Source organism: Coturnix japonica, chromosome 12, assembly GCF_001577835.2.
Source record: "Coturnix japonica isolate 7356 chromosome 12, Coturnix japonica 2.1, whole genome shotgun sequence".
Classification (NCBI taxonomy): domain Eukaryota; kingdom Metazoa; phylum Chordata; class Aves; order Galliformes; family Phasianidae; genus Coturnix; species Coturnix japonica.
Genome location: NC_029527.1, coordinates 16,973,644 through 16,996,572, shown reverse-complemented (window position 1 = coordinate 16,996,572; position 22,929 = coordinate 16,973,644). Strand labels below are relative to the sequence as shown.

The 22,929-nt window shown below is 43.5% G+C and overlaps 1 protein-coding gene and 1 long non-coding RNA gene across 9 annotated transcripts in view; one reads left to right on the top strand and one right to left on the bottom strand.

The window, feature by feature from the left end:
• TMCC1 (transmembrane and coiled-coil domain family 1) overlaps nt 1-22,929 on the top strand; it is a 73,378-nt gene that overhangs the window by 6,197 nt on the left and 44,252 nt on the right. For 2 of the 6 annotated variants that reach the window (XM_015874850.2, XM_015874851.2), the window contains exons 3-4: nt 4,540-4,596; nt 7,365-8,073. In XM_015874850.2, the coding sequence (XP_015730336.1) occupies nt 7,531-8,073 (543 nt within the window). In that variant the 5' untranslated portion in view covers nt 4,540-4,596; nt 7,365-7,530. Of the gene's footprint in view, nt 1-4,539; nt 4,597-7,364; nt 8,074-19,537; nt 19,702-22,929 lie in introns of those variants that run through there. The other 4 variants (XM_015874853.2, XM_032447281.1, XM_015874858.2 and 1 more) reach the window with 3 other exon arrangements.
• Nucleotides 13,321-19,439, bottom strand: LOC116654015. Of its 3 annotated transcripts, none has more exons than XR_004308814.1 (3): nt 18,967-19,439; nt 16,628-18,611; nt 13,321-16,398 (listed from the first exon to the last, which is right to left on the bottom strand). It is a non-coding gene; the product is annotated as an uncharacterized LOC116654015 (long non-coding RNA). The 3 variants fall into 3 exon arrangements; XR_004308816.1 differs by having other exon boundaries at nt 13,321-17,869; nt 18,510-18,611; nt 18,967-19,437; XR_004308815.1 differs by having other exon boundaries at nt 13,321-16,748; nt 18,510-18,611; nt 18,967-19,432.

The following is a 22,929-nucleotide window of genomic DNA, read 5'->3' as shown; positions in this document are numbered from 1 at the left end:
GGTCTTATGTAACCTTAAGGCAGCTGCGTGACCTTTGTGGTTTTTTTATCTGAAAACTAGGGAAGTAGTAGTAATGCAGTATAATGTAGTAGCATTCTAAGGGTATGTACATAAACCACTCACTTGTTATGGTAACTTAAACCTGTAAGTTTTATGCAGTGAAGTTTCATGGGGATGCTTTAAAGAAAGCTAGGCTTTTTCTAGAAGGAAGAGCAATGAACTACTGGACAACAGAAGCAGTGCCATTGCCATACGGTCTGATCATTACGGAGTGCTAGCTCTGGAAGTAGCAGTGTGCTCTTGGAAATCCTCTAGTAGCTGTACAAGCTGCAGGCTGTAGACTGCAATATTTGCTTTGTTGGTTTTTTGTGTGTGTGTGAAGTGCGTAGCATATGCAAAAATCAGATGTAAGTGCACTAGCACTTCTGCACAGTTCTTATTTTTGGAGGAGTCCTGACCTCTGCTTTGTAGCTTTAAGACATTGCCGGAGCTCAATGACTGGAACATTCCAAGTGGTGGAAGAGATTCCGGTACCAACTGGTAATGCTGCAAAGCAGTGGAAACGTTCCTAAAAAAGTTGCTGCTTTGAGCCAATGCAGCTTCCTTGTAAATGAGAAAAATGCCCTGCTCTGTGACTTTTAATGTATTTTACTTTCATGTGTAATGTCCTTACTGTAAAGTTCTAAACTTGTGGAACAGCCGTTGTCTTCACATAAGCAGCAGCCAATGAGCAGTACTGCTTTCAGGACAGCAGTCATTTGGAGAGTGTGCAGGGGTCGTGCTGAACATGACTCCAGCATGTGTGTGTTCAGGAAGATGTTTTCTAATTAACTGGAAGGAGCAAAAGGTATCTATCACTTGTTGGGGGTGTTTGGTGTCTGTTAAAATTGCATTTGGGTTACACAGATTCTCTTATGTAAAGAATTAATTTTTGTTCTTTGAGGAACAGAAAACTGCGTGAGCTTTGCTGAGCAGTTTCATCAGGCTGTGTATCTGAGAAGAGCATGGTGCTGATAAACCTTCTGGTGGGTCTGTGGCCATGTTACCCTTGTGCAGCAGAAGCATTTGAAAAATTGATGAGTGCAGAAGCAGTGAATATGTTGGGATGTGCTGAAGCATCTTCTGATGAATCCCCTGAAATGAACGCTGTTAACGTGCTAATTCTTGACACTTCCTCTCCAGAGGAGAACAGCTTTTAGTTTCTCCTGTGAGAGCTCAGGGAGGTCCTTGCCATTGGTTGCCCTTAACAAACCAGGGGTTGACTGTCCATCTGGTTTAGGCCTGTGAGGACCCAAGGAGAAGGACTGCTTGTCACATGTTTTCTGTGGACTCAGATGTAATGCCATATTTGTTCCTGAATATCTTAATATATTGCTCCATGGATGTAACCCACACACAGACTTAGTTAGCATCTCTTCTGTTTTGGTAATGGTGTGCTGGAGTGAGTTTGTGATGTTTGTTACTCATACCAGTAACAGGTGATTCACTGTGTAAGCTGTGGCTCTACTGATCAATAATTTGATTTATAGCTCATGTGTTAGTTGACTTCAGTTATTCTTACTGTAGGCATACAGAAGTGCACAGCTCATTGTTCATAAAATTCAGTGCCTTGGCATTCTGAGTTATTCAGGAGTGAGATCTGTCGTATTCATTACTTTCACAAGAATCTAAGTATTTTTCTCTATTTAAAATACTTAAAAGGCACTAAAAATACCTTCACTGGTATCACCCTCAGTGTTCTCTCTCTCCTTCAGGTTGCTGGAAGGCTCGTGTTTTGCATATAGGAAAACATTAGGGACAGACTGACGTGCTCAAAGTCTCATAACAGGACTGACAGCCACTTTAATCCAAGATGCCTGTGGCTGAGGCTGTGCAGCCACCGGACTGCATTCCTACTGCATCTGTGATGTGAGAAGAGAAAGCAAGGGCAGCAGAATCTGCGTTGTTCAGCTGAGTTCCTTGCTGACATCTGGATTCTGGCTGGGAATAGGTTACAAGGTTTAGGGAAGTCATTAAACACAAATCAGTAAAACCTCTTGCTATCCTACTCTGCTAGTTTTGCCCTGTAGTACAATTGGCTTAAAAAGTGGGCAATAGTTCTCTTGTTGTACCCTGCATCCCCTGCTTCTATTGCAGTGGCAGTTTCTCTTCACCCAGTGCCTCCCATCTCTGTTTGGCTCCTTATCCAAAGCTCTTGAATTAATTCAGTCAGTTCCTTGGGGCATGCTGCCTACCTCTGTGCGCCATTTGCACAAATGTAGCTGGCTTTGGGCTGTTGCCCTTTTCTGAAGTCTCAGGCGCAGAGCCTCAACAGAGATTTGGCTTATATTACATGCTCTGAGCAGTTTTTCCTTGTCTTCCAGCTGGGCTACTTACTATGCTGATCATCCTGTTGACTTTCAATTTGCTCTTTCAACCACGCTCCATTTACTTTCCTACACAGAGAACCTTCAGTATCAGGATTTGGGCCAGTTGAGGGGCAGCCCTATAGCTGTAAGTTTTTTGGGCTTTACTAGAATTCCAGGAGATCCTTTTTAGCATGAACTTTGGAGGAGGAACTGTCTTGAAAACTATTGATGTTCTTTCCAATAAAAACAACAGGTTTTTTGTCCCTTAAGTTTTCCTGCTGTCATCTTTGCTGTAATTTTGAATTTAATTTCTACTTTTATTTTCTTGCACCTTTCTCTCAATTCTTCATTCTCAAATTTTAAAAATTATTCTGTCATAATATCTGAATAAATAAATGAAACTGGTTTCTCTGTGTGCTGGGTTGTCCTGTTGTTATCCAGCTGCCCTTTTTGTTCAAATTATTACTCTGTTGCTGTTGTCTTCCTCTTCAAATGTTGGCCAACCCTCAGCCCCAGGATATTACACCCATTCTGGTTTCTCCTAAGTTCCTCTTGCTGACAGAGTTACTTTTGAACACTCAGAGCTCTGTCTTTACTCTGCTGCTTGTTACTGCTGAACAATGATACTTCTAAGATACATTAACCTTTCCATGGATATAAATCATTTGCTGTGGCTCCCAGTTATCATTATGTAACTATTGCCCCATCAGCCTTTCTGGTGAAACTGTTTGCCTTGATACAGAATCTATTTAAGGATGAGTTTGGCAAAGCAGAGTGAGATTTCTCAAATTCAGCTTGGCTGTTTCTTCCTAAAAGTCATTCTTTCCTGTAAGCAGCAGCAGAATACTTTTCTTTCTCCAAATAGGAGAGATGGTAAGAATCTGCTATGTAAGATCCCTGCCAGCTGTGGACTACAGCTGTGTAATGAGATATGAACCTGACCTTTTTATGGAATAAAATAAATGTGAAAATTCTTTAGCTAGTTGTAGTTGAATATCAGTGTTCAGAACTAGGGATGTTTAAATATTGTACTAATAGTAGATTTTGGAAGACAGAATATTTTCTATTCCCAGAGTACTCCGTGGTTTTCTCCCAGTTTCTCTGTAGGCTTTGTACATTCATATGCCTATAGAGAAATATTCCTTAACACACAAAAAATTGTGCTCATCTTCTGGTGATTTTATGAGGACCAAGGATGCCAGCACCAGCCCAGGAGGAGCCCTGGTTAGTGCTGTGAGTTGTGATGCTCTTGGCAATGACTGGTTGAGTAACTAATTTCCTTTAGAAAATGAGGGCAAATCAGCTGTGTTAATAGTGTGGCTCTCCAGAAATCTGGTTGCAGAAATGGAGCCGTGTGTCTGCTCCTGTGTTCCTCCAGCCTGCATCCATCCTGACTGTAGGCTTGTTGCAGGAACAATAAGTGGGTTGAAGTGGCCCTGGGAATACTTTGCTCCCTTCTCTGGGACAGGACAACTAAGTTAGGGTGGTGCCTGTGGGAGTGGACTTCTAAATCCTTTCCTGCATTCATGCTCAGTGTGTTGACGAGACTCTTTATTATACCTGTACAAGGAGTTATGTTTGCCAGAACAACATGGCTTCCAGTGGTCTGTTCTGAAGGAATGGTGCACAGGTGCTGCTGCAGTGGGTGCTGCTTGGTGTTTGCCTCCTAGCAGATTGCTGTGAGGCACAGCAGCAGTTCAGCCTGGGTTACAGAGCACTTGCACAAGGTTCCTTGTGCAGCACATGAAATGCACTTGTGTTTCAAAGTGCTCTCAGCTCTGTGTCCTGCTGGCTGAACTCAAAATAAACAAGAGCAACCTTTCTGACCTGTGCCCAGAGCATCTGGGTGACTTAAAAGGAGGGGAAAGTGAAATGGGTGCAGATGAGTCTTGGAGGCTTTGCCCTGAAGTCCAGCTGCTTCCTGCCCTGACTGCTGGCCAAAAATTCCCAGGGAAAATATGCCTTCCCAAGAATCTCTCAGTTATCCTGTAAGATCTGGTTTTAACTTCGGTTATTCTGGTATCCTTTCAGTTAGTTGAAATTTGAGTTTTAAAAAGCTCAGCTTCCAAACAGAGTTACATTTAAATTAAATATATATATATATAAATGAAAGTTGGAACCATGCTTACTTTGTGTACATCTTTCCTCCCATTTTCAAGAATTGCATCTCATATCCAATTTCTTTTTGCAGTTTTGTTCAGTGGAGGGACTGCTGTATGTCAGCCATGCTAAAGGGCAAGTGATGGAGGCAAGTATTAGTTTATATATTCATAGTTATCTCATATTTTTTTTACCAGTTTCGCCTTTTCAACTGCTTTGTTTCTCACTGCTGCTGTGAAATAACTGCACAAATGAGAGACTGTACAGCCATGTTCTGGGAGGGAATCATGTTATATGATCTGCTCGGTGTGACTGTGAATATAGAACCACTAACTTTGTCCCTGGTGTACTGTATTCTTATACAGATGAGAAATGTGTTCCTGAGCCTTCAGCCTGAAGGCACTGCTTTTCCTCCCTCAAATAGAGAGCATAAGGATTGTTACGAGTCGAAAGCAAGCATAAAACTTGAATGTTATGGCAAATAGACATGCTAATTTATTCTGCTGACTCACAGTTCTTCTCATTTATGAGTAAAACAAATGTTTTTCTCTGCAAAGTTAGATACTAGTACAGATAAGTAGATCTAAGGATCTTCGTACCAGAAATGCTGTTTGAAAAACTCTGTTTCAGACTCACAATGGATTTGCCATACAGAAATGTGAGCAGATGACCATGAAGCTTCTATAGGAGCATTTTGGATTATAAGTCAGTGTAAAGTCAGCAGTCGTTCACAGAACACACAGGCATGACAGTGACATGTTTGTGAACTAACTGGGCTCATTTGTTTCAGATGAGTTTGTAAATTGAAACAGGGATAATTGGAGCAGTTGATGGTTTCTAGCAGCTGATGAATGCATGGAACTTCAGTTAGATGGAGGTGATACTGTTTTAGATCAACACTATTGCCAGTGGTAATGTGCATAGAAAGCATGTTGTAGACAGTAAAAATGATGGGTGAGGAATATATTGGACTTTTCTGTTCCGACCTATAGCTCTTCCATGAGACCAAACTGAAAAATGAATGCCAAGGGAGTTAGCTAAAATGGAAAAGGCAGTTATAGGTCAGCTGTCGAGGCTGCATTTCATACAGCAAGTAATTCTGGGACTCGTGTTTTTTAGCCATTGAGTTTTGTTCACTTAACTGTTCTGTCTGCTGGGTAATGAGAAAAATCAGTTTTGCCATTTTTTCTCAAAATAAATTAATAGGGACGTGTCATCCAACTTCATGAGAAACAGTTACATTAGGAAAAAAAAGTAGAAGTAATGTTAAGAAAGAGCTTAAAAATCCATCTATGATACTAACCACTTACAGCATTATGTATGTAAAAGTAGAAGATTGGTTGTCATATCTTTTGTTTCTGCCACGATTCCTCTCTGAACATGGGTAAATATTTTTATTTTTTTCTGAGGTGACACATTGCTTTGCCTTTAAATGGGTTATTGATTAAAATGATAATATATTTTAACTTGGTGCTTTTAACATGGTTATGAAATACTCAGCTAAAATACTGCAAGATTCCAGTGGTTTGCTTCCATGAGTACTGAATTTCATCTCACCTCCAGCTTAATGCAGTGATGTTTAGGGGAAAAAAGAAAAAAGAAAAGAAAAAAAACCAAAAAAAACCAGAAGGGAGTTGGATGTTTTTGGATGCCAGTTTAGAAAGCAGCTGGGAACATCTGTTCTAAGCCACTGTGTCGGGTTTCAGAAGTACAAAATTGAGGGCTCTGCAGTTGTAATCTCAATGCAGTGTATTTCTGCAGCTGCTTCAGAATACAAACGGATATTCTCAAATCCCAAACATACACTGCATTTCAAATGAAATGTTTTTTAAAGCACAGGCTGCCTACTGCCAAGATTGAGATAGACTTCTGTGATCTGGTTTCTATATTTATATAGAAGTCTAATCAAAGTGTTTTCCTGCAAGAAAACAATGATCAGCTTCTTAGCATGTGATCTCATAGTGCTAATGTGAAACTCAGATATTGTATCCCTTCCTTCCTCATTCCTTGCTGTACTTTTCCAACAGTGTGTTACACAAGTTCTCAGTTGCACAGTAGTGTAACCAACTGTTTTCTGAGCTCTGCTGATGTGAGGAGGAGAGGTTGATATCTTCTGCAGGAAACCTGTGTGTTTTCCCTGTGGTAGAGGCTGGGCTACATGCCGTGCTGCTTCTCTCTCTGCCTGTTCAGACGGGTTCTATCATCTTCTTTTAAAAAGGAGTTTCTGTTTTCTCTGATAATTATGGACAAGACTATGCCGATTTCACTTGCCTGTCCTTGCTTGACTTTCCTGTCTAGTTTCCAGTGTAATCAATAGATGCTGGCAGTAATAAGGCATTTCTTACTGCTTGGAAATAAATGGTTAACTGATTTGGAAATGCTCTGCCTTCTTGCGTTTATCAAATACTGTGGAGTTAAGCATTCTGCAGGAAAATCAAGTAGGCAGGACAGGTGTTGTGATTGAAGCATGTTTCTTTGGTAAGGAACAAAATTAATTCTGCCAAAAAGTTTAACATGTTCTATAGAAGTGTAACTGTTAGATGCTACTGTGGGCAAAAGAAACAACTTGTTTTTCCCTTTCTTCTTCCCCACTTTTGTAGACATTTTTTTCTTTTTTTTCTTTTTTTTTTCTTTTTCTTTTTCTTTTTTTTTTTTTTTCTTGTTTGAAAGAAAAAAGCCTTTATTGCTTCACTTTGTGCTATGCTTCTCCCCCTGGGCAATAAATGAGTTGTCTCATACAACCTTTGATTTCTGCGCACAGCCTTAGATGCAACTAATGCCAGGATTGAGGGATGCTTGGAAAACTGATAAATTTGTTTTGTTAATGGCATGTTTTGTACATTGTGTTGTTGTTTTTTTTTTAACCTACTAGTTTCTGCATGGATGTGTAATAATGGCTCTTTTGTTTAACATTAGATAAGCATGAGATCACCGTGGCACAGCTGCATGTGTAGTCACTCTTGAAGCAATTGCACACCTAATTGGCTGACAATCTTGGCATTTTTAAAACAAACACAAGTCTTTTAAAGACAGGGGACATGTTTATATACGAATAGTCAAATTAACCCGTTGGTTGTCATCAATGGAGCCCTCTGGCAGTGAACAGTTGTGCGATGACCCTGATCCTGGAGGCAAATCCCAAGATCAAGAGACCAAAAAACAACACGAATCAGAGCAAAAATTATCCAAAATAACCCATAATGCTTTGGAGAACATTAATGTGATTGGTCAAGGTTTGAAGCACCTTTTCCAGCATCAGCGCAGGAGGTCATCAGTTTCTCCACATGATATTCAGCAAGTTCAGGCTGATCTGGAGTCTGACGTGGATTTGGAAAGCCAAAGCACCTGTGCTGAAATTGATGGTGTCTCCACCCACCCTACAGCTCTGAACCGAGTGCTTCAGCAGATCAGAGTGCCACCTAAAATGAAGAGAGGGACAAGCCTGCACAGCAGGCGGGGCAAGATGGATCCTCCCAAAGGAAGTCCGCAGATCAACAGGAGATCTGCCCAAGATATGCAATCAGGTCGTCCCAGATCATCATCCACTACAGATGCTCCCATGAACTTGTCCGTGACTGAGAGTGCTTCTTCTGTCTGTGTAGGTGGAGAGGAGGCCACAGCAGCAGTAAGTTACTCAGATTTATCTTTGGTATTTATCATCTCCTTGTGTGTTTTCTTAAGACTTTTGAATCTTGTTTTTAAAAGCAAATTTCTTTCAGCAAATAATAACGCTACTGTGTTATTTTTATTTTTTATTTTTTGTACTATGAAACAAAGAGCTTAAAGGATGCAGGCATTAGTCATTTTCTCACATGGCAGGTGGCTTATTTGATTGCTGAAATGAAGACTACTTCTGTAGCGTGTTAAGTTGGTCAGATGGTGCATCACAGACGAGCAAGGAATGATGGGAAGAACAGCAGCCAGAGTAGTCCTTGTTTGCAGCTATTTCCTGTAATAAAGAATTCCAGTTTGTTGAGAGGCTCTGGGAGTGGTGGCTGCAGTAGGTAACCAAGCTGCAATGCCAGGTTGGCCAAATCTGATTTCAGTTGGCCCTACTACTGTGCTGAAATGGGCCTTTGCCAAAATGACAGCCTCTGTTCTGTGACTTGTTCTTGCACAGTTATGTGTATCAGTTTAATGATGATATCAAGAAATAGTATTTGTCTTCGTGTTTCTTCTTTCCCGGATCTGTGTAACTGAAGTGCTTTCAAAATCTTCAATTGTGGTTTATCGTTGTGATCTATTAGTTGCGTAAAAATTCCTCTTGGAAGGAGCATTGAGAGTCTACCTTTATTTGAGATGTCTGTTCTGATAGCAATTAAAAGAATAGAACTAGTAATGTATTTGGGAAAAGTGGATGCTCTTCTAGAACTGGTTAACTTTGCAGCTGAACCGTGTGAAAAAGAACTAGTTGTACTAGTTTCAGGTTTATTTGCTTGCAAGCTCTTTTTCATTGTGATTGGACTCATGACCTTTGTTTCAGGTGACCTTTGAGGAGAGCCAATAATTTTTCAAGTTTGTATCCTGTCACGGAGTTCTCTCTAGAGCTCACTCCGGGACAGTGGGCACAAACCCGGGGCAGCAGGAACAAAAGCCCCCCCCCCTTTTCTCTAGCGGCACAGCGCGGCCTGGCCTGGCCACGTGCGTTTAGGGAGTGGGGAAGGGAAGGGAGATTGCGATTAGGTCTAACAAAAAATGAAGGAGGAAAAAAGGTGATCTGAGAACGAACGGCAGTTTAATAACCTAATAATGCTAAACAACAACAAGAGAGTTTCAACAAAGAGAGTACCAAGTCCCCAATCTCACCGATGGAGCTGTGGAAGGCAGGAAGCTCTGACCGCGTTGTCTCCTCGCAGGGAGCCGGGCCAGCAACCCCGTCCCCTTCCTCACTTCCCTTCCGGTGCCCCTCCCCACATGCCCATTTAAGGCAGTCCACAGAAAAAAAAACTTGTCCCCTTTTCTCCCATTATTAGGCATGGTGTTCTGATGTGGAATACCAACACCAACCAAATTGCAAAACTAGAACATATCCAAATCCAGCAACTTGAGTTATGAAGCATGGCAGCCTGACTTTGGTTTGTCTGGTTAAAACCTTGGCTCAGTTAGATCTGATATACTTGATTTTAAATATAGCTTGCTTACTTACAAAGCACTATTGCAAGAAAGTGACAGCTGTGATGTCCTCTGCATACACGCAGGAGATAGTGGCTGTTCTGAAAGTACTCACATTTTCCTTTTGTAGTGGCACTTGCAATCTCTGTGATATCTGTGTGCAGTGTGAGAAACTTTTGCCATGAGGCTGTGGAAGGCCATGGATATGAAGTTGATGCACTTTAACATAGCCCCTGTTTATCTCATCGTCCAAAGTTTATCTACTGCTTTCAGACTTCCTACCTCACCCTCTGCCCTTAACCTGAGACGACCTCTCCCACTCCTCTTATTTGGGATTACTGCCTAACACTCATCCTGAAAAATAGAAGTGAACTTTAAGATAAAATCGTAACAAACCCTTCAGGAGCGCCAGCAGCATTTGTTGATATGTCGCTGAGTTTTGATGTTTTAGTAATTTTAGTGTCTGTGTAGGCCCATGTAGAGTTGGGAAAGAAAAGAGTGAGCAAGAACAAAAAGAAAAAGACTTAAAATGAGAGCAAGAAACTTTTTTTAACAGAACCAGCTACAAGCCATAGCCAAAGCAATGTCATTGCTTGGTCATGAGCTTTTCCTAGGTAAGCTAACAGTAAAGACTTCTAGTCATACAGGATTCAGTTTACTTCAGAGATTTGGCATGCTTGAACATAGACTCAAGCTGAGACAGTGTGCGTTCTGGTTTTGCACTTAGGCACGTAAAACTGCAAGGTAAATATCAGTCTTCAACATCTGGCTATTTAACAGTATTCAGTTTGAAATGCAACCAGGTTACCCAGTGCTCACCCTATGTGGCATTCTGCAATTGCGCTTCTGTGCAGTGCAGTTTTTTTAAATAAAAGGCTCTGGGGGGAATCATCCCAAATACATCATTTCCTTAGTCCTGAAATTCTTATAACTTTATTAAAGATAGATGTGTGCGTAAGTTGTCATTGTCAATCTACGTTTAACCAGCTTAAGTTATGACCAAAGTTGAGTATTGTCTAAAGAAACATCTGGTTCTTGCCTAAGGATGATGATGGGAACAGATGCTCTAAAGATAGTAATAGAATAAAAAGAAACCAACAAAACAAAACAATTGCTGTGGATCCCAAACAGTGGCTTTCTGCGGTGTGGAAAATACCAAAACAAGCAAGAACTGGTGAAAATTGTTTTTACTTACTTACTGTCTGTAAATGACCAAGGAAACCATACTGGCAGTGTGGAGCTGTGTCTGTGGTTCCTATCTCAGGCACTGATGCCATACAGCATCTGATATCTTAGAAAAATGCTGTAGTAAAAGCCATGCCTGTTGGAGCCTGTGAGCAGCGTAGACCTTCAGAGTTGCTCGGTTTTATTTTCCATGGATGTCCATCATGAGCGTCCATGGCAGTAGAAATTTTCAAGCTGGGAGACCATCTGCTGAGTGATGTTGTTGTTCAGTTTGTGGGCTTATTACGTCTTTATCAATAAGTAAAATCAGTGAATTATCTAAGTGTCAGCTGCCTAGCCGTGACATGCATGGTTTTATCAGTTTTTGGTATCATAGAATGGCTTGGGTTGGAGGGGTCCCTAAAGGTCATCTAGTACTCCAGATAGTGCCTCAAAGTTAGGAAAGACCAGAAGGGAGTGAAAATAAACGACTGGAAAAGTTTTATGATAGACAAAATAGAGCTGTGATAGGCAAACTGCAGAAATGACTGTGAGACTCCAAGTGTTAAGCAGCCCCAGAGTGTTGGTCATGCTGAAGCTGAGGTGTGCATGTGTCAGCCCTTCACATACCCCGACCTTCACTTCAGCTGGCTGCACTTAGGACTCTTCTGAAGAAAGCCAGGTGTTGGCTCAGCAAGGGCCTGTGGCTCCTGCCTCAGGAACTGTTTTTAAGCTCTTTCTCTTGGTTGATCTGAGCTCAGATCTATTAATTGACAAGCCAAACTGACCTATTGTTAATGCAATATCTGGTATGTCTCAGACTAGAATTACTGAAATCTTAGCATGTGACCATGGGTATTAGGCAGGAAGTGTGCTGATTCTGCTTGAAGTTACAGATTAATGGTAGGTAACTCACAGGTTAAGTGCAGATCATGCACTACTTTAAATAATATATGAAAGCTTTTGCTAACATTGCAGTATAAAGTGGTAAAAAATTTTAAAAATCAACCCCATGTAGCTTTAAAATCACTGTTATGGTTTCTCATTTTATGATTCACTGAAATCAGGAGAGCGTAGCTCAGCCAATCAATCTTATAGGAGGCATCAGTGTGTTTGGCATTTGAGAAGCTAACATAGCATTCAGTTAATAACTTTTTGTTTAGCAACTCGTATTGCAAAAGTAGTTACCACACAGTTCAAATGATGTGGTTGATAAGGGGTGTTTAGCGACTTGCATTGCAAAAGCAGTTACAGTTCATATGGGGTCAGTAAAGGGCTAGGTAATATCTGGAACTGTTGCAGTGAACTTAAGTGGAGCACAAGTTGTGTTAAGCATGAACTCAGCCCTTAAACACTGTCTTTAAGTTACGAAAGATGAAGTTTTAACACTGTTACATCAGGGAAATGGTGAAAGTATTTAATCCATTTGAACCTGCATTATTTCACAAAGCTTTTGAAATACGAGTAAGTTCTTTAAAATGCTTGTTAAATAATTCTTGGTGTTAGTGGGGAGGATGCTCTGGACCAGTGGGTTCTGCTCTTGCCTGTATTGATTGTGTAAGCAGCAAATCTGTCTTTGCTCTCATTTCATATTAACTTTCTCATGACAGTGCCAAGTCACCTTCTTTGTGATCTCGATCTTACAAAAAAATCTTTAAAAAATAAGGCACCACCAATTTTTCTTTCTTGATGTTCGTATTTGCTGGGTGACAGTGAAGGTATGTGAATGTCAGCAGCTGACATTCCTTGCTTTGAAATTCTTTAAAATTTTATAAATCCAAGTGTAATCTTAAAAATACCGAATTTCAGCATCCATCTGTTGTGAATGTATCAGTTCTGCAGGGACTGTACAACTCACAAGGACAAAGAAGCAATATATGCAGTGAAAATACTGTGATTTAATAGTGACAAAAATGTGCAATGTGAGAATTGCAATCAAGCAATGTTATTCCCTTTCTTTTTCTGCTGAATGCCTTCTGTCCTCAGCTGAACTGCCAGCACCCACTCACTGCCTGTTGTGCTCTGCAGCCAGTGGCTGCCGTTTGTTGTGGAGCTCTTCTGCCCCCGTCAGATGCACGGTGGCTGCTCTGAGCCCTGCCTCCTCCTGCTGCCCGAGCACTCATCCCTGCACCTTGCTTGGTGCTGCTTCTCTAGCAGAAATTCCTGCTGTGCTTTCCCTTCTCTTTTTCTTTTCTTCCCAATGTTCAGATCCTGTCATCTAGAAGAGCTAATGGTCATTTTATTCTCTTGTAGTGGTTTCATTATTGCGGTGTTACAAACTGCAATTTGAAATAAGGGGCAATGCATTCTTTCACTGCAGTATTCTGTAGCAACTAAGTAATGCTGCATAGTGTCTAGTTATGAAGCCTAAAATTTGCCTATGACTGCAAAGGATTTTGGTATACATGAAGACAGAAGGTCAGTGGACATGGCTTGCTGAGAAACTGGCTTTCAATTATATTTTGTTAGGTGTGTGTAAAAGCTTTTGCAAGCTGCTCTGAATTTGTCGGTGCTCATTCACATGGCAGGAGCCTTACCTGTTGCAAATATATTTGTGAAGCATAGATGGACAGCAGCCCAAGTGCTTCTGCCTGGAGTTTACTGCTGCAGCTGAAGAGCTGTTATGCACATTCAGACTATTTCTGTACCTTCCATACTTGCAGAGTCATCCCAACGCTTCACACTTTGTCCTTCTGTGTGAAGTTACACTGTGCCGTGGTTTAAGTATGTGCTCTGCTCTGCCTACAGAAACGGCGTTCTAAGCATAATGTTTGTGATTCATTTTGTTGTGCAGTTGGGCCTACTGTTATACTGAATTTTTAACACTGGGTGCTGTACCAGCAATAATATCAGACGTGGCAGTATTTTCTGCTCTCAGCTGTGTTCCCCTAATCACTGCCTTTCGCAGTTGATATTTCTGTTACCATGTTCCTCATCTCCACATTTTCCTCTTGAACTCTTTGTTATAACTGTATGAGCTGGTCTTTGTTCTTATACTGGAAACTATTTTATAGTTTTTGTGTCTACAGTTTAAGTCCTGTGTATCACTCCAGATCCAGAGTACCAAAGACTTGTTAGGCCTCATTCTTCCTTTTTTGTTGTTGTTGTTGCTCTGTATTATTTATTTCCCCATGCTTCATATGTGGATACTGCAAAGTTTTGGAGAGAATAATCTTTATTTCTTGTTTGTTTTGCTAATCCCCTGAGAACTGTCAGGGCTTCTATTGATGTTATGAACTCACATTTGTCTGGTACTCGAGAATAATGAATACTGGGGTGTGTGGCCCAGTTTTTTGGTAAAAGCAGTCCACTAAGCTGTGAAATCAGTGACTTTGGTGGCTTAGAAATGGTGGCATGAGACTGCCTGGGTTTCACTGAGCTTTTTGTGGGGCAAGGAGTTACAGGACAAGAACAAACAAAACAGTGCTACAGTTCCAGAGCTAAAAAAGTAGCAGCTGGACTTTGGTGGGAGGTTGTTCTCTGTGTTGGAACCTTACAAGCATTGGTTCCCAAAAGTGGGCTGCAGAGAGCACGTAGCCAGGCTATTCTGTCGTGCCTAGCAGCAAGTATAGATGGCAGTGGGCAGATAAAGGCCACTAACAGTAACCTGCTTTTCTTAGGTACTTTCTAATGACCTTTTTCCAAACAGGCTCTTTGGTTGCATATTAATGACTCCTGGAACAGTCACCTGTAATGATGCAGCACCTTTGTGTATCCTTAATATCACATGGAAGCATTACTTGGGCTGTCTGTAAAAGATTGCTTTAGGCTGTCACACATCTCAGAAAATAATAAGCAGTATTCTTTGCAGCACATGGTAATGTTTGCTCTCCCATTCAGTCCCCATATATGGTAAATGTTTTTGGAATTTTACCATAATGGATTCTGAATAAAACATCTTGTAGTTTTACCCCCAAAGCACCACTTTTATGTTAAAAATAATTTTTGTCGTATAAGAAGATGAGGTTAGTCATGAGCCCTTCTGGAAATAATTTATTGATATTAACTTGCAGTACCTGCAGCCAAATCAAAACAGCACAGATCATGTGGAGTTGGCTTGGATTAATAATGAGGAGGAGGACCTTTTCTTCACTGTGAATAGGAGCATATGCATAGTCAGCAGAGATGAACCACAGAAATCTGGGTGGGTCAGTGTGTGAGGGGCATCAGGCTCATTTCAGCCTCAGGAAATCATTCTCAAAGATAATGCTGCAAATAGCTGGAGCTACTGATCTGAACTTCCAAAAGATGCAGTTCAGTAGCTGTGTGTAGCATGTGCTAATGCAGCTTGAGCCCTTGCCAGTGACCACTGCTCTCCTGCTCCAGCAGAAGGGCCACAACACAGTGTTGTTGCTTTGTGCAGGGATAGTGTTGCATTGTTTGCATCTTGCAGCAAGATAAGATAACAGCAGATTGTGTAGTGGTGTAATGGCAGAGTGATAGGTCAAGAATAAGCTGAGGGTTGTTTTACAGGCACAGAAATTGATTTTCAGTTGCTTAATTGCTTTGAATGACCATGTTGTGCCAGGCACTGCCTTTCTCTGCCTGGTGGCCTTCACCTTTGTGAAGCACTGCTTGTGCTCAAAGTCTTCTGTATGGACAAAGTAGAAGGACACTAAGATACAGGAGAGCCAGGAAATTAGTTTTAGTATAATTGACATCTGAAGAGTCTAATTGTCATTGGTCCAGATTTGTTACAGAAAACAAAAGTGAGTAATACCAGTAAAGCTATTATATGCACGGTTAGTAGCTTCTGACCCTTTTCCTCAGCCTGTGCTGATCAGCCAGGAGCATCCTGCATGCAGTTATTGACACTGAGCATATATGGGGAGCAAGCAGTGGCTGTGAGCACAGTGAGGGGTGGGTGCTGCAATTCAGCAGTGCCAGCAGTGCCAGCAGTCATATGTGGCATGCAACCTCTTGTTCATCATGAATAAAAAACGCACAACTAGTCTTGGTATTTGTATTGGAAAATAGCATTCTATATCTGAGCATGTGCTCTATCCAACAGTGCTGTTGTGCTCTCTGTAGCTGCTGTAGTTTCTGTGGAAATAAGTATAGATGTTACTTCTGGAGTGCCCCAATTTCTATCAGCACTGAAGGTGTGCAGGACAGAGGCCCTTAGCAGAGCAGAATGACATCCAATGAGGTAGGCAAGGAGGTCTGAATTAGCAGTGTTTGTGAGTGAAGCAAAGAAATATTAATTGAAGAAGCTGCATCCATTGATCTGGAATGCCACAACAGTGAGAAAAGCGGAGCAGGTTCCTATTTTCTGCTCAGTTGTTTACTTTTTCTGTATTCTTTGTTATTTCTTTGTTGCTATTTGAGGTTTTTTTATATGGGGATGTCAATCTTTATGTCAGTTTTTTTTAGTGATCTTCATATGTGGAAAGCTTTAACAGGAAACAGTACTTCAAATGGTTTGGTACAGTTGCAGATAAGTAATTGCTGACAGTGCCTCCGTATCTTTTCCTGTGTGCAGGACAAATGTCCTTCCTGCAGTCTCAGTCGATAGAGGGAGCTCTGGCTTTTCAGAACATCCGTATACAAACGGTTTTTCATGCCGTCCATCCTGAAATGAATTGGTTCATGCTATGGAATTGGCTTTCTGAAAAAGGGAATACTGTGCTCACAGAGACTGAGAAAATCATGCAGCGCTGAAACTGAGTATTTGCTGCAAAATGCAAAAAAGAAGCTTCAATTAAAAAATACATTTAAGCACCTTTCTTGAATCCATTATTACTTCTTTTTTTCTGAAGCAGTTCATGCACTGTTGTGTGCAGAAAACCAGAGACTGAGACAAATGTAGAATGCATCAGTGTCTTTAAAATTATTTAGAAATATTTATAACCAGAAAGGGATGATCTGGAGAATGTGTTCTTCTAAATAGGTGACATTCCTACCTTCCAAATGTTCTGGGTCCTCCAGCAGGTCCTTCCTTACAATCTGTCAGTCAGGAGCCTTCCTCCTTGCTTTGTTAATGAAGTACTGGTTTTATTTCTATCTATAACATTTCTGCTGACCCTACAGAATGTAAAAAAAAATTAAAGAGAACACATGGAAAACCATTAATTTGATGATATGGAAGTAAAATGGAGGGGATCTCAGTGAGAGTTGTACTATAAACAATCATGTTGGTAAATGACATTGGAGATTTGTATACATAGCGTAAATATAACATCATGCCTGACTTTTTCCACTTTCCAAGTACTAAGTGTATCTTTAAGCACAGATAAAAAACTTCAACCATGGGAGAATGGTGTTGTCATAGGAATGCTGGAAAGCGGAATCGAGCAGACCTGATTTCCACCAATAAGCGTGTGTCAGGCTTCTTGACACAGACACTGCTCAGTTACGAATGTCCTGTGCTAAGAATTAAATGATGTGCAGCTGGCTTCTGTATGTAGTCAAACAGCAGAACGAGGTCAGCACAGGTCGGTGTGAAGTGATGCAGCTGTGGGTGTGGGATGCCCGTGGTGCTGCTCTGTGCTCCTCTGGCATGAGGAGGTTCCTGGTGTTCCATTCCTGGCAGCATTTGCTGTCAGCATTATGAGATTGTAATAAAATCAGGGCCTGTAACTGGGTGATAGACTGTATTTCCAGGAAGAGAGAACATTCCAAAAAGGACCTGATGTTGTGGGAGGGAACTCTTTGTCAGTACAGAACACATTTCTCCATTGAGAAACCTCCAAGTTAGTAATGACAGGGCAGAGTGCAACCAAATCATGCTCTGATACAACAGCTGGGGTTCTCAGTGCTCAGGTACACATCTTTAGATGTTAATTCTGGATGTCAGTTATAAAGTAAGCACCTTTTTCTAATCCTCCCTTTGAGTTCTATATAGAGAACCATGCTGACCCTCCTCATAACCCTTCATGGGACTCTCCTCTGTCTCTATCTTTAAGGCCAGCTGTTGACATTTTTCCTTAATAAGGCAAATGTGCTGACCTAAATCACCCCTGTTCTTCTGTGCAGCTATGCAGCAATGCATGAGAGCAAAGTGTCTTTTACCAGTATGTACTGTGGAGAGTAATTTAGTGTGAACTCTGTGTGCAGCTTCCTCCAGCTGACAGGCATGGTGCAGGGTCCTGGTCCCTTGATCCAGCGTAGCTGAAGCATGGCATGGGATCCTTGTGGTTTCCTTCCTGTTGAGGGTAGGGTCTGAGGAGAGTGCTGGATGATTCCTCTCTACCTAACAGCCCAAACTCAGTTGGGATGTGCTCTCACCCCAGGTATTGGAGCCATTTCTGAACACCAGTAGTTCTGATTGTGGTCTAGAGTTAATCAGAAGATAACTTTGTGCAATTCTACACAATGAAGGTATTGATGCTATAGCCATTTAAATGTAATGATAAAAGGAGCCCTCCCTTCTGGGATCATGGAGCAATTATGTGTCTATATTTGAGTTACAGTGGAAAAACACGTATCTGATATGTAAGTTCTCAGAGGGAACACCAAGGATATGGTTAGACATGTTACTTAATAGTGGAGAGCAGGTTAGCAGAAAGGAAACAAGGATGCAGCTCTAAAGGGGCTCTAGCTGAGATCACATGGATCATCCTTCAAAGCAGTTTCTTCTGGTGTGGTAGCATTCATACACTAGTAGTGTTTAAGTTGTACATGATGAAAAGGAATGTATTTTGTAAGCTTCTTAAATATGTTTAATGTATATAAGAAGTAGGATAGCATTCCTGTTAGCTTCTCTAATGTAAAGTTTTCAGATCTCTTCAAAGTATCATCATTTTTCTGTTCAGACCTTCTTGGTGCTTTTCCTTTAAATATTACCTTTTTGCTTTAGTGGGTCATTGTGCAAAAGTTGTGTCGTGGGTGCTCCATGTGGGAGTGTCACAGGGGATCTCCTGACATCCAGAGCAGAGTACACAGCAGCTGAAGGAACAGGAGAAAATGAGAGCAAAATTGCAGGTAGAAGGCAATTCCAGAAAGGTTTGGAAATAAAATCCTACCCAGCCTGAACTGAAAGTGCTGACATGGGGCTATGTAAGAACTTGACTCATTTCCAGACATTTTGAGGCCTTCATTGTGTTTGTGCCTTTAGTTTCCCTCTGCTCCTTCCCAGAATGGTCTGCTGGCTGTGCAGCCCTGCAGACAGGGGGGACAGAGCCCTGTAATCCTTTCTTCTGCTGGAAGATCGTGCTACGTCCTTCATTCAGAATACTGGAAGGGGAAAATGAGCAAGTTAAGGATGCAGAACCCATTCTTACCGAGATGTCTGGACAAATACCTGGGTTCATATTTGAGGTGCGAACAGAGAAGTGGTGTTCGGTGGTGATTGCAGCAACGTCCTGTGTGTGCATTTACATGGGAGAATTAAACCTCACGCGCTGGAATGTGCGGAGGGAAGGACGGGCGTGCGAGGCGGTGGTGGAACCGGGCCCGGTCAGCGGCGTTCCACTCGAGACTCCTGGAGCCCGCGTTAGCGTCGGGCCGGAGCTTTGTCCTCCCGCAACCCCGAGCAGTTCGGGCCGCGTCCCACGCGCAGCAGAGCACCGCCACGCGGCCGTGACTGCGCAGCCGCGCCCGTACCGCTCCGCTCTCGGCTCGGGGAACGCGGGGCCGCCCGTCCGTTGCGGGACAGCGCTGCGGGGCCGCGGCCGGCACAGCCCCTCGGTCGGGCCCGGTGCGGAGCTCGGGGTGACCGCGCCGCGCGAGGCCGCTCCTGCGGACGGGCTCGGCGTGTCCGCGTTGGTGCCGCGGGCTGCCGGCGATCGGGCGGGGCGGGGCCGGAGCGCGTGGGCGGGGCCGGCTCCAGTGCAGGCGCGGAGCGGAGCGAGCTTGTCCCGCCCCGCCCTCCTCGGGGGCTGCCGGCGATGGAGCGCCCCGAGCGCTGAGGGCGGGGGTGCCCGGCTCGGCCTCCTGGGGCTGCGGGCGCTGCCCTCCCGCTGCGCCCCCTGAGGAGCGGCCCAGCCCGGCCCGGACCATGGTGCAGCGGTTCAGCCTCCGGCGGCAGCTCTCCAAGGTGGGTCCCGGCCGCTCTCGCGAGTCAGCCTCCGCGGGGGGTGGGGGCACCGCTGCCTTTTGTTCCCCGCACGCAGACACAAAGGCTGGGTGGGACCTCGGGCGGGGCTGGCGGGTGCGGTGCCGCAGGGCTCGGGGGAGGCTGCGGCTTCCTTGGCGATATCGTCTGAGCGCTGAATAAAGGCGGTGTACGATAAGGCAGCGCTTAGTTAACAGCTGTGCCGGCGTGCGGTGTACGACAGCTGCTGGGGCCGGACGCTGCCGGCAGCGCGGGGTGAAGGGCCGTCCCGGGGCTACACCTGCGGGAGCGGGGCGGGGCGGGGCGGAGCGGCTCCGCTGCGCTGCTGGGCAGCGCCGAGAACAAAGGCGGCGCTCCGAGCGGCTCGTAAGGCAGTTACCGCGTGCAGCTGTGCGGCTCTATCCCCGGATCGGCCCCGGCGTTTAGTTGGAAGAACGTCTGGGAAAAGCTGTCAGTCAGTGAATGAAACGAGGCTGTGCACGGTCCCGGGAAGGTCCCGCCCTGCAGAGCCCCCGGCACGGCCCTGCTCCCAGCCCCGCGCTGTGTGCACAGCGGTGCTGGCTGCGCCCCGAAGTGCCGGGCCGCTCTGATGTGATGCTGGAACTTTGTTTCCCACACAATACGCGTTTTAAAATGTGTTTGTCAAAATACAAAATTGTATACGTTTTTCACTAAGCTGATTTTCTTCTGGATGTTTGAACTGAGTTTATGGAGGTAATATAATGCAAATAAAGCTTCTTCAAATACCGTTCAGTCTTCTAAGTTAAAATGTTTACTCTTACTTTTAGAGGCCTGCTTTCACAGGAAAGCTTTGAGGGTGAGCCGGATACTCCATGCAGATGTGGACAGCCCTGGCACAGACCAGGCTTGATGGAAAGAAAGAGAAAAAAATATATAGGTAGTTTTTGTGAGCTGCAATGAGTTTGCATTCATATTAATTCATTTAACTCGCATGATAATGTTGTTTAAAAGCTGTAGACAGAACTCTTTTGCTCTTAGTAAACGGGCTTATTGCATATACTGCCTGTACTGTGTTTGCACTGTGCAGATTGAGTTTGTTTATGGGAGAGGAACTTCAATGGATTGTGCCAGAGTAGGTGTGGATACTCTTACTTGAGCAGCAGGATGTTCACTTGAATCCCTGAAGGAAGTCCCGTCAGTTTCTCCAAAGGCTGAAGTGTTTGAGTTGGCAGTTCTCTGGTGTGCTGCAAGTCTGTCCCCAATGTACTGCATCATAAGTGCTGTGAGCACTGCCCTGTGCCTGGCAGGGGATTTGCTTCTCGTCGTAAGTGCTGGGACAGGTGTTCAGAAATTTCCTGATGCTCCCAGCAGAAAGGCTGGTTGAGTTGTGCTGGTTGAGTTGTGCTGGCTGTTCTGCCTTCCCTTGTGTAGACAGGCCAGTTGGAGGATGGCAGTGCATTACTCAGCCCATTATTTAGCTTTGAATCTGCTCCCACACAGGTGCTCCTCAAGGTTTACTGGACAGAACGCTTGGCTGAACACAGCTGAAAGACGTGGGATATAAATACATCTCCAAGCGCTGCTGGCTGTGAGGGTGTGGAAAGAGTACTGGCAACAAGAAGAAATAGCCATGAACTTTTCTGGGTGAAATGGGGCCCTCAAGAAGAGAATGAGCTTCCACTGCATCATTTTGCTCCTAGAAATGTGTGGGGAGATGTTGCAAAGATTACTTGCATCAGAAAAGGAAAATGAGCTTCTGGCCTTCTGATTAAGGAAGCAGGAGTAACAGATTCCGTGAGGTGGTTGTCCAGGCTCAGTATGATGGCCTTGTGGATGCTACAGCAGTGTAAAAATAAACCAGACTTGAAGTGTCTTCCCACATCCTGATGTTGGTAATTAATAGGGGTTGTAAGCCTGTATCTGCAGAGATGTTAGAGGTGGGAATGGAGTTTTCTCTTCATGAAAGAGGTATTAAGATAATCCGAAGAATTACCAACATACATGCCAAGTGTGTCAGATAAATTGCATGTGATGGCTTATTACCAAATATGCTTACAGTGTTAAAGGATGTAAATGCAGCCTGTAGATGGCTTGCAGCTTACTTAAATGCATAGTTCCTTTTAATAATGAAATTCCACAGCTCTTGGCTGTCTGCTTTGCATGAATAGAATCGTATTTTTTAATGGGTGCTTGCTTGGAGGTGGGTAGCCATAAAAATTGGAATTTCCTAGCAGCAGTGGTCAAAGGAAGCATTAAAGGTGTTGGCATCTTTGTTCTGAACAAGTTACCATTAGGGGTTTTCAGGAGCTCTGAAAGCTGTCCCTCCTGAGTTTCCTGTGTTAAGGCATTTGACTGCTTACTCAGAGTTTCTTCAGAGGCAGAGAATTTGCTCTTGTTTTGTAGGTCTTTCCATTTTGTCTCCATTTGCAGGCAATGATAAAAGTCCATAGAATGGTCCTTTTCAGAAAAGATGGAAAAACTTCTGTCACTGGAAGGTCTTAGACACTGGGGCTAAGTGTAATAGCAGGAGCATGGTCTGACTGGAGCAAGGCTGCCATGTGCACTGCACCTCGCTGGGCAGGGGGCTGCTGGCAATTGTCAGTACTTGTGTGTGTGGGTAGGGCAGGTGAGATGTGCCTGGCTTGTGTCACACCATGGGCTTGGTGATGCTGTGCACCAGGGCCTGTGCCTGGCCTGGTCCATGCTGCACTGCGGGACATGCAGGACACAATGAGGCCGGTCTGCTAAATATGATTGCTGGCAGGCTGTCATGGTTTTGTAATTTTGTAATTTTGCTATCAGTATTCCACATCGTAACATCAAGTAAAGCATGGATGATTTTGCCGAATGTGCAGCTTACAGAAGGAGACTACATATCCCAGAGAACATCATGGTCAGGGATAAGTCACGGGACCAGGACACTATATAATCTTGTTCCCAGGCTGGAGTTTACTCTCTCTCGAACTTATTGGGGAGAGGGAAGCGTTCCAGCCGTGTCGCCTAGAGTTCACGTAGGCCTCTCAGTTTTAGAGGACTCTCTCTCTCTCTGTTTCGTTTGATTTATTAGCCTCAATTATATTATATTATATCGTGTTATCTTGTATTCCAATATCATATTTAGTAAAATAAGTTTTCCTCCTTAGATTGCTGCTGTTTTTATCCCATTCCCCATTTTTCCCTTCCTTTCCTGGCCGGGGGGGGACACACCCTACGGGGTGGCTTCCCCCTGTCACGGGCATAGGTAAATCT